The sequence below is a fragment of the Hypomesus nipponensis genome, chromosome 11 (assembly GCF_054491055.1).
Source record: "Hypomesus nipponensis isolate SF chromosome 11, ASM5449105v1, whole genome shotgun sequence".
NCBI lineage: Eukaryota > Metazoa > Chordata > Actinopteri > Osmeriformes > Osmeridae > Hypomesus > Hypomesus nipponensis.
This window is the reverse complement of record NC_140371.1, coordinates 3118443-3132404: the sequence shown is the minus strand read 5'-3', so window position 1 is coordinate 3132404 and position 13962 is coordinate 3118443. Positions and strand designations below refer to the sequence as shown.

The 13962-nt window shown below is 52.0% G+C and overlaps 1 protein-coding gene across 1 annotated transcript in view; it reads left to right on the top strand.

Annotated features, from left to right (window-relative positions):
- lmbrd1 (LMBR1 domain containing 1) overlaps positions 1-13962 on the top strand; it is a 68416-nt gene that overhangs the window by 340 nt on the left and 54114 nt on the right. Inside the window, exons 2-3 of the mRNA XM_084709752.1 lie at positions 1007-1183; positions 4606-4669. Coding sequence (XP_084565878.1) covers positions 1007-1183; positions 4606-4669 — 241 coding nt within the window. The remainder of the gene's footprint in view (positions 1-1006; positions 1184-4605; positions 4670-13962) is intronic.

Below are 13962 nucleotides of genomic sequence, written 5' to 3'. Positions count from 1 at the left end.
TCTTGTTATTGCCGTCTTTTCGTGCAGATGACTGTCACTGACACTAGTTTTATGAAATTCATAAAGTGAGTTCGAACTGTCACAGTTGGCATTAGCTTAACTAGCTAGCTATAATAATCAGTCTTTGGATTGTCACATGACAACAGTCAGCAGTAAGCTAGCTCAGAAAGCAAGCTGGAAATCAAACCACACACATCGAACCATAAGGGTCGTAACTTTCAATTCCTTATCTCGCACGTCTTCATGATTATATTTGCATGTGAAAGAGGAACATGTTTATTTCGGTCTTCTCTCGCTTCACTTACTGGTTCACCCAATTCTCTCGAAGCGTCTTAGATTAGGATGCAAAGCCTGTGACATCACCTGGCAAAACAAGATGTGTGAGGATTAAGTGTATGGACCTTTAATTGATCCTGTCTCGGAATGACATTGCTTAAAATGCACGGAACGGTTTTAACAGCGCACGCTCATCGCCTGTGTGTCTGGAATACGACCTTGTCGATGTGGAGAACGGCTGTTCAGTTCCAGCTAATAAGTCTGCAAACCATTACCCTAACAACCTCTCTCTGACGTCCGTTTAGTATCACACAACTCAAAGTAACAAATGAGCTAAAACATCCATCAACGGGAAATCCTTAGATATTTGGCCCGTGGTATTATGTAATGGCCTCAGTAAATGGTTTAGCTAGATTGACTGATCTCACACTGCAATTAAATGCCAACTGGATTGAACTTTCCTGGTAGTCCTCTATTTCTGTCATCTGTTGTCCTCTGACAGGTATGTCCCAGGTAGCCATAACATCTGTGTGACAGGGTCGTTTGGAACTGATTTGTGTGTAAATAATTGTGTCTATTTATCTTCTGGTGAAGCACTCGCACCGATAATTGTAAGACAAACACAGTAATAAGTCTCACAATGTTAGCTTGTGTGTGGAACCCTAATTGCAGAGTTTATTAGCTAGCCATAACACGACCCTAACTGTGTTGGTGTGTCTGCTTTGTCCAGGTGATCCTGGTCTTCTGCTGGGTCTACATCAGGAAGTACCAAAGCCTTCAGGAGAGCGAGGTCATCTCAACCATCACCGCCATCTGTGCTCTCGCCATCGCTCTGATAACATCTGCCCTGCTTCCTGTCGACATCTTCCTGGTGTCCTACATGAAGAACCCCAACGGCACCTACAAGGTACGGCCATCAGACCACAGAGGTTGTTGAACACAGAGGGCAGCCAGGGAAGGGTTGTAGCCCGGCAGCAACATCCACAGACAAGGCTGTGGTTTACCGAGAGGAGGTGTGAGGGAGCTCCTAGTTTAACTCTGTTACTCTTATTCGATTGAGCTCAAGTCTGGTGAGGTTTGGGGTCTTGTGACCGATGCGCAACATAGAAGGGAGAATGAAAGGTTATGGAGGTTAGTCTCATTGAACAGGAAATGGTCTATTGCATTGTGTGCCAACTTTATTTTATGAACATTTAGGAAATCTTTAAATTACCGATTAGATGCTTTAAGATGAGTTAAGGTGACCTGTATTGGTGAAGTTCTTTAGAGATTGTTGGTAAGCAGGCAGGACTGACAGCTCTACAGGCCAGCTCTACAGACAGACAGACAGACAGGTGACCAGCTCTACAGACAGACAGACAGGTGACCAGCTCTACAGGGAGACAGACAGACAGGTGACCAGGTCTACAGGGAGACAGACAGGTGACCAGGTCTACAGGGAGACAGACAGGTGACCAGCTCTACAGGGAGACAGACAGACAGGTGACCAGCTCTACAGACAGACAGACAGACAGGTGACCAGCTCTACAGGGAGACAGACAGGTGAGCAGCTCTACAGGGAGACAGACAGACAGACAGGTGAGCAGCTCTACAGGGAGACAGACAGACAGACAGGTGACCAGCTCTACAGGGAGACAGACAGGTGACCAGCTCTACAGGGAGACAGACAGACAGACAGACAGGTGACCAGCTCTACAGACATACAGACAGACAGACAGACAGACAGGTGACCAGCTCTACAGGGAGACAGACAGGTGACCAGCTCTACAGGGAGACAGACAGACAGACAGGTGAGCAGCTCTACAGGGAGACAGACAGGTGAGCAGCTCTACAGGGAGACAGACAGGTGACCAGCTCTACAGGGAGACAGACAGACAGGTGACCAGGTCTACAGGGAGACAGACAGGTGACCAGGTCTACAGGGAGACAGACAGGTGACCAGCTCTACAGGGAGACAGACAGACAGGTGACCAGCTCTACAGACAGACAGACAGGTGACCAGCTCTACAGACAGACAGACAGGTTACCAGCTCTACAGGGAGACAGACAGACAGGTGACCAGCTCTACAGGGAGACAGACAGACAGGTGACCAGCTCTACAGGGAGACAGACAGACAGACAGACAGGTGACCAGCTCTACAGACATACAGACAGACAGACAGACAGACAGGTGACCAGCTCTACAGGGAGACAGACAGGTGACCAGCTCTACAGGGAGACAGACAGACAGACAGGTGAGCAGCTCTACAGGGAGACAGACAGGTGAGCAGCTCTACAGGGAGACAGACAGACAGGTGAGCAGCTCTACAGGGAGACAGACAGGTGAGCAGCTCTACAGGGAGACAGACAGACAGACAGGTGAGCAGCTCTACAGGGAGACAGACAGACAGACAGACAGGTGACCAGCTCTACAGGGAGACAGACAGGTGACCAGCTCTACAGGGAGACAGACAGACAGGTGACCAGCTCTACAGGGAGACAGACAGACAGGTGACCAGCTCTACAGGGAGACAGACAGACAGGTGACCAGCTCTACAGGGAGACAGACAGACAGGTGACCTGCTCTACAGGGAGACAGACAGACAGGTGACCAGCTCTACAGGGAGAAAGACAGACAGGTGACCGGCTCTACAGGGAGACAGACAGACAGACAGACAGACAGACAGGTGACCAGCTCTACAGGGAGACAGACAGGTGACCAGCTCTACAGACAGACAGACAGACAGACAGGTGACCAGCTCTACAGACAGACAGACAGACAGGTGACCAGCTCTACAGGGAGACAGGGAGACAGGTGACCAGCTCTACAGGGAGACAGACAGACAGGTGACCAGCTCTACAGGGAGACAGACAGACAGGTGACCAGCTCTACAGACATACAGAGAGACAGACAGACAGGTGACCAGCTCTACAGGGAGACAGACAGGTGACCAGCTCTACAGGGAGACAGACAGACAGACAGACAGGTAGGTGACCAGCTCTACAGGGAGACAGACAGACAGGTGACCAGCTCTACAGGGAGACAGACAGGTGACCAGCTCTACAGGGAGACAGACAGGTGACCAGCTCTACAGGGAGACAGACAGGTGACCAGCTCTACAGGGAGACAGACAGACAGGTGACCGGCTCTACAGGGAGACAGACAGACAGACAGACAGACAGACAGGTGACCAGCTCTACAGGGAGACAGACAGGTGACCAGCTCTACAGACAGACAGACAGACAGACAGGTGACCAGCTCTACAGACAGACAGACAGACAGGTGACCAGCTCTACAGACAGACAGACAGACAGGTGACCAGCTCTACAGACAGACAGACAGACAGGTGACCAGCTCTACAGGGAGACAGACAGACAGGTGACCAGCTCTACAGACATACAGAGAGACAGACAGACAGGTGACCAGCTCTACAGGGAGACAGACAGGTGACCAGCTCTACAGGGAGACAGACAGACAGACAGACAGGTAGGTGACCAGCTCTACAGGGAGACAGACAGACAGGTGACCAGCTCTACAGGGAGACAGACAGGTGACCAGCTCTACAGGGAGACAGACAGGTGACCAGCTCTACAGGGAGACAGACAGACAGGTGACCAGCTCTACAGGGAGACAGGCTCTCTCTGGCATTTAGAGCTGCTGGGAGAAGCTGTGGGCCTGGCAGGTCACCTTTTGATGGGATCTCCCAGAGAAAAGACATACACACACCCACGCACACACACACACACACATTTACATACACACTCAGTCGCACACACACAAACACACACACACTTGCATATTCACACACACTCTCAAACAAATACACACATATACACACACACACACACATACATATTCTCACGCATACACACACACACACACACACACACACACACACACACACACACACATCTGATTAAAAAGTTGGTGATGGCTGACTGCCATTTTCCAGGCGGTGTTGGTGAGAAGCCATCACCTATCCAGGGCCCAGCACCAGAGCTGGGCTGGACCTCAAAATGTCAATACGTCATGAATATTCATGGATGTTAGCGATTCCTGACGACCTTGCCCATTAAACGTTCTTTCCTTTGCTACCATCACTACAGCCTTTTTATCCCGCTTTAAAATTATATTATGTTTATAATATCACTAAGCATTACTCTCAGACTTACTAAACCACTCAATATTTGCTCTTATACGCATGTATAAGAGCATCAACTCATGTTGATTTAATCAAAACAATCCATTGACTATGCTCAGGCATCTTCACCTGTTTGGGCTTGTAGGCTAATTGGGTGCTAGCTAGCTAGCAGGTTGGTTTCTGGTCAACTTGTGTTTTGTTTTTCCAGGACTGGGCAGCCAACAACGAGACCAGAGGACACATCGAGGACACCGTGCTGTATGGATACTACAGTGAGTGTTTGTTTACATTTACATTTAGCAAACGCTCTTATCCAGAGTGACTTACAGTAAGTACAGGGACATTTCCCCCGAGGCAAGTAGGGTGAAGTGCCTTGCCCAAGGACACAACGTCAATCTGCACGGCCGGGAATCAAACCGGCAACCTTCTGATTAGTAGCCCCAACTTCCCCAACCGCTCAGCCATCCGTCTCCAAACAGTATCTGTTTGTTACTCTGACTTAACGAGTGCTGGACCTGCAGGTCTAACACAGGGTTGACTGGTGAGGAGATGCATGGGTAGATGGACAGACAGACGGATGGATGAATACATAGATGGACAAGACGGATAGATATCTGTGGACAGGCTGGGCTGGACATACATGTCTTGTAAGGATTGGCAACGTATTCATTGGTCAAACACTCTCTGGACAGTTATTACCAGGGTCAAACTCAAGGCTGGTGTGTTCCTCAGCTCTCTGACAGGGTACAGTCTCAGACTAGAGGCTGCTATAGGCTGCTAGAGGCTGCTGGAATTTGCAGGGTACAGCCTCTGAGTGGAGGCTGATGGAGTTTGCAGGGTACAGCCTCTGACTGGAGTTTGCAGGGTACAGCCTCTGACTGGAGGCTGCAGGGTACAGCCTCTGACTGGAGGTTGCAGGGTACAGCCTCTGACTGGAGGCTGCTGGAGGCTGCTGCAGGGTACAGCCTCTGACTGGAGGCTGCTGGAGGCTGCAAAGTACAGCCTCTGACTGGAGGCTGCTGGAGGCTGCTGGAGGGTACAGCCTCTGACTGGAGGCTGCTGGAGGCTGCTGCAGGGTACAGCCTCTGACTGGAGGCTGCTGGAAGCTGCTGGAGGGTACAGCCTCTGACTGGAGGCTGCTGGAGGCTGCTGCAGGGTACAGCCTCTGACTGGAGGCTGCTGGATGCAGGCCTTTCTCCATCATGCTGGAGTGCCTAATGGATAATCCTATTTTGGATTAAAATTTAATTATTAGATTAAAAAAATATATAATACAAAATATACCTGTTGCCTATGCATTAGCAACATATTGGTGAGCTGATCTACAGTCCCCCCTCCCCCCTCGCCTCTCAACTATCTTACTGAGTTATACCAGAGACAGTTGATGCTCATGAGCTGCTGGAGTTTAGGGAGCAGATGCTGGTCTGAGCGGCTCTGTCTGTCTGCCCAGCCTCACAAGGCTGGCTGTCTCTCCCCACCAGCAACGCCCAATCAGACACAGCCGTTCTCACTGGCGTAATGACATCAGCAGATTGGCCCTGACAGTGGAGAACCAGAACCCCCCTGGTTAACCCACCTACGGAGCCGTCCTAAAGCCTGCCACACGTTTGTCTTCTAGACGCACAAATAGGATTTTAAACCCCAAGATTGATTTTCTTTTTCCATGTCACTGTCCAGTTCTCAGAAAGAGAACTTTGCTTTGCAAAGGGCTTACGAGTGCATGAATAATTGAGCAGGCTGGAGGGGCAGAGGGACATCCTGTGGCTGCTTTCATCCCTGTGATGGCTTTGTGGCCTCGTCTGGTCTTCATGCTACAACAGTTACACTCCACAGACTTGGCATTTGTTAGCGGTAGTCTTGGACGCTGGGCCGCTGTAGACATGCTGCTGTAGATGCTGCTGTTTGTCTCCTTTGTCCTGCCTCTGTATTTCCTGTCTCCTGCTTCTGTATTTCCTGTCTCCTGTCTCCAGTCAATCTGACAGTTAGACAGGCTAGCAGTAAGACAGGCTAGCAGTAAGACAGGTTAGCAGGTAAGTGTGACAAGCTAGCAGTAAAACAGACTAGCAGTGAGACAGGCTAGCAGTAAGACAGGCGAGCAGTAAGACAGGTTAACAGTTAGACAGACTAGCAGTTAGGCAGGCTTGCAGTTCACCAGGTGAACAGTGAGACAGGCCAGCCGTACACCAGGTGAACAGTGAGACAGGCCAGGCGTACACCAGGTAAACAGTGAGACAGGCCAGCTGTACACCAGGTGAACAGTGGGACAGGCCAGCTGTACACCAGGTGAACAGTGAGACAGGCCAACTGTACACCAGGTGAACAGTGAGACAGGCCAGCTGTACACCAGGTGAACAGTGAGACAGGCCAGCTGTACACCAGGTGAACAGTGAGACAGGTCAGCTGTACACCAGGTGAACAGTGAGACAGGCCAACTGTACACCATGTGAACGGTGAGACAGGCCAGCTGTACACCAGGTGAACAGTGAGACAGGCCAGCTGTACACCAGGTGAACAGTGAGACAGGCCACTACAGTAGGCCTGCCCACCCTGGCTGTGCATCAGGTTTCCCCAGTAGAGACCTGATGACCTGGGGCCTGTTCCATAAAGGCCGCTCACAAAAGTTAAACTTAAAGTCCTAAACCAGACTTGAATAAGTTTAATTTGTGAAGTGGGGCTAAAGCGGTTCCATAAAGACCAATTTCAGCTCACGCAGTCATACTAATTCAAGTCAGATTTAAGCAATGCACACGGCCACGTGACTTCTTCCAGAAAGAACGTTCCCTTTAAATCCTGTGCTATGACAGCTTCCTTTTTAGACCTTTACTTCGTTGATTAAAAAACACCCTCTAAACTCATCTAAATTGGCTTTTTTGACATTGTTTAAAATAAAAAGCCTACTATTAATCAATACATCCAGTAGCCAAACTTTTTAACATGGTTTTTGTGTCGGGGAAATGGAGGGCGGATTTAGGTTTGTATTGCAATTGTAGGGTACGATTAACAATTATATTGCCATGATAGTTATACTTGGATAATTTAGATTGAGAAATAGGCCTATGCCTGATGCCTAAACATTTGAAATCACAAACTAACATCCATACATTAACGGCTATGGTGTGTAGCCTATCAAAGCATTGTTCATCTTTGTTTAATGCATTAGGCTAAATGTTGTAGGCTAATTAAGTTGATTTCTATCAATGTTGAACATATTGAACTGATGAGAATAAGAAAATGAGAATATACATGGTAAAACATCGTTTTCCCGTTGGGTCAGTGTTACAGGAACGTCTGGTTAACACCAAGTCACGCTAAGCCTGACAGTTAGTCTAACCCTGACCAGACTAGTTTCGTAGCCTAAGTTGCCATAGTAACCGAGTTCGAACTACGTTGAGCTAGCTTTATGGAACCGAATGAACTAGAAATGAGTCCAACTAACTGACATTAGTCTGGCTATTTCGGTAAACTCGCTTTATGGAACAGGCCTCTGGCTGCAGCGTGCCTGGCTGCACTGTGCCTGGCTGCATCGTGCCTGGCTGCACTGTGCCTGGCTGCAGCGTGCCTGGCTGCAGCGTGCCTGGCTGCAGCGTGCCTGGCTGCAGCGTGCCTGGCTGCAGCGTGCCTGGCTGCACTGTGCCTGGCTGCACTGTGCCTGGCTGCACTGTGCCTGGCTGCACTGTGCCTGGCTGCACTGTGCCTGGCTGCAGCGTGCCTGGCTGCAGCGTGCCTGGCTGCAACGTGCCTGGCTGCACTGTGCCTGGCTGCACTGTGCCTGGCTGCACTGTGCCTGGCTGCACTGTGCCTGGCTGCAACGTGCCTGGCTGCAGCGTGCCTGGCTGCAACGTGCCTGGCTGCATCGTGCCTGGCTGCAGCGTGCCTGGCTGCATCGTGCCTGGCTGCACTGTGCCTGGCTGCAGCGTGCCTGGCTGCAGCGTGCCTGGCTGCAGCGTGCCTGGCTGCAGCGTGCCTGGCTGCAGCGTGCCTGGCTGCATCGTGCCTGGCTGCACTGTGCCTGGCTGCACTGTGCCTGGCTGCAGCGTGCCTGGCTGCATCGTGCCTGGCTGCAGCGTGCCACAGTGTGGAGGTGTGAGAGAGATGCTGCTTCATTCAAATGCAGTTCAGATATCTCTGGCACATCATGAGCTGGAGTGAGCTGTCCTGGGAGCCCTGTGTGTGTGTGTGTCTGTTTGTGTGTGTGTGTGTGGGAGGGGGGCGCATCCTAGTCTGTGGCATGTGTCCATGTGATCATAGCTCACAGACTGTGTGTGTGTGTTGTGTACGTGAGGGAGTGTGTGCCCACGTGTGACTGAGTGAGAGCTCTGTGCTGTATTCGCTGCAGATGGAGCGCTGGGCTGTTAATGTGGAATATACAGAAAACCAAGACACATTCGACATACACAGAGTTATTAGACCTCTACTTACACTGTAAGCTACGTTGTCTCATCTGCCTTATAGAATACGCCACAATTGCTTTGTTTTTGTTTTTAAACACCAGCATACTTCATTATAATTCCATTGTTGTTATGTCAAGTCAGTACTGTTCTAGTGTTTTCTGCACTCGTCGTCCGCGGCTGTCTGGAGCAGGAATTGAACTGGTTGTTTTGATGAAGTGAATTGTGTTATGCCAGCAGTAAAGATGAGGGGAGGGAAGAAGTGAAGACAAATATGATTTCCGGAAAGTGTGAAGTCAACACTATTGCAGAAAACATTCTCCTGGATAGAATCAAGCAGCACACTGTTTGTTTGTGAAGCCCAGTGTTGTTGTCAGTGCCAGCCTCCTAAAGGTGTGGAGCACTCTGCATGGCAAGGAACAGCACAAGAAGCTCTGCAGTCGCAGGGTCAGAACTTGCTCAGAAAGCAGAATTGCTTTCGGACCCCACGATTTGTGTCTGAGAAATCACGGACTTCAAATGGAGTTGTGTGTACGCGGCTCTCCCTGGGTCCTTCCAGAGGTTTCTGTCTTTCCTGTTAACCCTTCCTGAGGATCCATCTCTACCCTCACTGAGTTTCACCTCCTCCTCCTCTCCTCTTCCTGCTCCCCTCCCCACTTCCCCATCTCTCCTCCTGTGCTCCTTCCCTCCTCCCCTCCTCCTCCTCTCCTCTTCCTGCTCCCCTCCCCACTTCCCCATCTCTCCTCCTGTGCTCCTTCCCTCCTCCCCTCCTCCTCCTCTCCTCTTCCTGCTCCCCTCCCCACTTCCCCATCCCTCCTCCTGTGCTCCTTCCCTCCTCCCCTCCTACTCCTCTCCTCTTCCTGCTCCCCTCCCCACTTCCCCATCTCTCCTCCTGTGCTCCTTCCCTCCTCCCCTCCTCTTCCCTCCTCACTCTTCCCCTCTCCCCCTCCTCCTCCTCCTTCCCTCTCCCCCATCTCTCCTCCTGTGCTCCTTCCCTCCTCCCCTCCTCACTCCCCCCCCCCCCCCCCATCCTCATCCTCTCCTCCTCTCCTGTGTTCTGTGGTGCAGGCATTCTCGCCACCAGCAGGGGGCACTGAAGCTCCACCACTGCAGGGCCTGGGCCAGTGTGCCAGTCAAAGGAGACTCGCACATCTAACCTTGAGGGACAAGGACTCACACATCTAACCCTCATTCCCAGGCACAATTTGACAAGTCTGTCTGTCTGTCTGTCTGTCTGTCTGTCTGTACAAATGGAGTAATTACAGAGCTGGGAAGACCTCCAGAGTGCCTTCTTTCTTTCTGTCTTTCTCTCTTTCTGTCTCTCTGTCTTTCTCTCTTTCTGTCTTTCTCTCTTTCTCTCTTTCTCTCTTTCTCTCTTTCTCTCTTTCTGTCTCTCTCTCTCTTTCTGTCTCTTTCTCTCTTTCTGTCTTTCTCCCTGAGGCAGATTGATTTCTTTTTTGGGCTGAGAGCGCGTGTTCAGCCAGTGTTCTGAGAGCGAGGCAGTGTGACGCCGCTGGCTGGGGTGGCGACAGCCAGCGGACACCGCAGCATGCGGACGCTCCACGGGATCTCAGCTCTGCTCTTGGGGCCGGGCCGGACGGCCGTGTGAAATGACGCTCCCTGACCATCTCCTCCCAGGAGCGCGCCGCAGGTGACCGTGTGAGGGGGGGGGCTCTCCCTCGTGTGGTTAATGAGCGCCCGCCTGCCCGCCGCGCCCGCCGGCGCCGCGTTGATGTCGTTATGAGGCGCTGCCTGCGAGGCCACGCAAGGGCTGTAATCAGGACGCGCACGGCTCCTTCTACCTTTTATCTGTGGTGGGGGATGCTAGGTGTGTGTGTAGTGTGTGCCTGTAGCAGGGTGTGTAGCACACGCTCATACTGAACACCCCCCCCCCCCCCCATACACACACACACTCACACACACACACATGTTGAGTCCAGTATTAATTGCGTTTGAAAATGACAGGTGTTTAGCCCACCGAGGGATTCCGGAGCCGTGGTATGATTAGCAACATGGGAAGAATAGCTGCTGTGGACTGAATGTTTAGGCTGCCGGAAGGTACCAGAGGGAAGCCGAACAACGCTGGATGTCCATCTGGATGAGTTGTTGTGGATTCTCCTCGCTCCTCTCCCCCTCCCCTCCCCTCCTCTTCTCCTCCCTCTCCTCCTTCCTCTTCTCTTCCCCTCTCCTCCCCTCCTCCCCTCCCCTACTCCTCCCTCCCTCCCTTCCTCTCCTCAAGTGTGCGATGGTGTGTATAAAGAGTCTGGATGTGTGAACGTGGGAGACAGTCTGCTTTAATTGACTAGTCTGCTCTCCTCTCCCTCGTAGCTGGACTACAAAGACCAACCATTTCTTCCCCAATGTACTTGTCACTGGAAGTGAGAGAGGAAGTCAGAGCAGCGGTGTGTGTGTGTGTGCTGCAGAGGTGTTCCTAAGTGTTCAGCTGCAGCCCCAGGTGACTGCATGGTATGACTGGGCCTGATCTACTGACCGTGCCTCGTGTCTCAACGTACATTTAAAATGCATTTCACGAAAATGTCTTGACACATGATTGTTAAGGGGGGGAGGGGGGGGGGACAATGATTGTATTGTGGAGCAATCAGTCTGAGGCTGGGGTGATTCTCCTCTCCTCCTTCTGTCCTGCCCTCTCCTCCTCTCCTTCTATCCCATCCTGCCTGGTATTACATGTCCACTCCAACCAAAGGCCTCTGTGTGGTGGTGGGGGGGGCCTTGGAGGAGACACTGAGTCCCTATTGGTGGGTTCAGACAGCTTGTGGCCATCCACACGTTAACTGTTAACCAGGAATGAACCATCGAATCTAGAGGCTTGTCTGGGAGGGAGGGGTGGGGGTGGGGGTTTGCGGGTGGGAGGTCAGCTCTGGGCCAAGTGCAGGTGACGGCGACGGTGTTTGTCTCCAGGTAATTAGCAGGCGTGTGATTGTGAACAGGGGCCCTGTGTTGCCGTGGTGTCCCCAGCCTGCAGCCGGCTGATGGATGTTCCTCCTCTGGGATGGAGGTTGCGAAGGCTGCAGCCCTGCTCACCACCTCCCCTTGCTTAAGGAGAGATGTATGGAGGGATGGTTTTATAGTATCGATCTCTGTTGTGCTGCAGTCAATGATCTTATGGAGAAACGCCTGTGACTGAGGGGATCAGTAATCCTCCTCCCCTGTCCTCTCCTCTCCCCCTGTTCCTGCCTCCTCTCCTCCTAGTCTCCTCTCCCCCCTTCCTCTCTCCTCTCCCCCTTCCCCTTCCCCTCCCCTTCCTCTCTCCTCTCCCCCTTCCTCTCTCCTCTCCCCCCTTCCTCTCTCCTCTCCCCCCTTCCTCTCTCCTCTCCCCCCTTCCTCTCTCCTCTCCCCCCTTCCTCTCTCCTCTCCTCTCCTACTTCTCCAAGGATGGCAGGGCCCTCTGGCCAGTCATGGGAGAATCCAATAAAACAGCAAATCATCAAGCAGCCCTGATTTGTAATCTGACACTCTCGGCTCAGGCCAAAAGGCCGGCGCTCCAATAGCAGCGCTCCACAGCTAATTAACGAGCCACCAGCCAATCAATCACCAGCACTGGCCCGGGGTTAAAAACAAACAAATGAAAAAAACCATGGCAGAATTAAATGACGTGAGAAACAGGTTTTCGGCGCGAGAGATTGTTTTGGAGAGCGTGTTTAATACGCTCTCAACAGACACAGGCGCAACCTTGGTTTGGTTTCAGCAGCAAGAAAAACCATCTCCTGTCCTAGCGACACCGAATACTCCAGAACATGTTAAAGACAAACCAATCCATAGGTATAGTTGAAGTGAGTATAGTTCTCCCTCCGGTCAATTGGGAGACACAGCTCAGTGGTTAGAGCATCCGAGTTTGGATCAAGAGGTCACAGGTTCAAATCCCCCTTTGGAATAGATAAAGCATGTCCGGTATTCATTTCATATAAGCTGAAAATGCAAATCTAAATGTTAATATAGTGTGATGGCCAGGGCAGAGAGACAGAGAGACGGCTCAGAGGGATACAAGCATGTCTCTTGATAGTCATGTCTCCAGCCTAACCTGGACCTCTGGGTGATACTTGTACATACTGTTGACACTGGGGCCCCTTGTAGATACTGTTGACACTGGGTTGATACATACTGCACAAACACAAACACACACACACATACTGCGCACACACACACACAAGGTACACATACACATTCTGCACAGTGCGCACCCCCCCCCCACACACACACACTATGTTTCCCCCGGTCTTAGGAGCTATCTGGCACTGTGGTCTCTGTGCCTGCCCCTCCCCCGAGTCTTCATCCTCACATAGATGGGATACATTTCAGCTGCCGCGCCCTCCTGCTGTCCCCTCTATCTGGGGAGGGGGGGTGAGGAGGGGAGGTGAGGAGGGGGGGCGGGGGGGTGAGGATGGGGGGCGGGGGGGTGAGGAGGGGGGGGAGGTGAGGAGGGGGGGCGGGGGGGTGAGGAGGGGGGGGCGCTGAGACACCACTAATCCCAGGTCAGAAGCATCACTGAACATGTCTCCAAGCCGTGATTCATAATAAGACACGTTTGACGAGGTAACAGCTTGATGTAGGAGCGCTGGGCTCTGGTCACAGCTGAGCAGTGAAGAGGTCTAAATATAGGCCAGCACCATGGGCCTGCCTCTCCTCCTGCCTCTCTGCCTGCCTCAGCCTGCCTCTCCTCCTGCCTCAGCCTGCTTCTCAGCCTGCGTCTCAGCCTGCCTCTCCTCCTGCCTCTCCTCCTGCCTCAGCCTGCTTCTCAGCCTGCTTCTCAGTCTGCCTCTCTGCCTGCCTCTTCTCCTGCCTCTCCCCTTGCCTCTTCTCCTGCCTGTGTTGGAGCCCTGCCTCCCCCGGTCTGAGCTACTCCAGCCCACATCACAGCCTCCTCGCTCGTCCTCCACCCAGAACCCATCAAAGACAGAGTTTGCTTTCAAAAAAGAAATCCTTCGAAAACCTCCCCCTACTGAGTGAAGCGTTTGAGAGATATAAAAAGAGAGTAGAGAAGGTTGGTGGTTGGTCATTTAATTATTTAGCTCTCCTCTCTCTCTCTCTCTGTCTGTCTGTCTGGGGATTCATATACTACCCCCTACCTCCCCCCTACTTCCCCCTTAGCTCCCTCCCCCAGCATCCCCCCTACCTCATCCAATCATCTCTCCCCCCTGTCATCTCCATGCTGTGGTGAT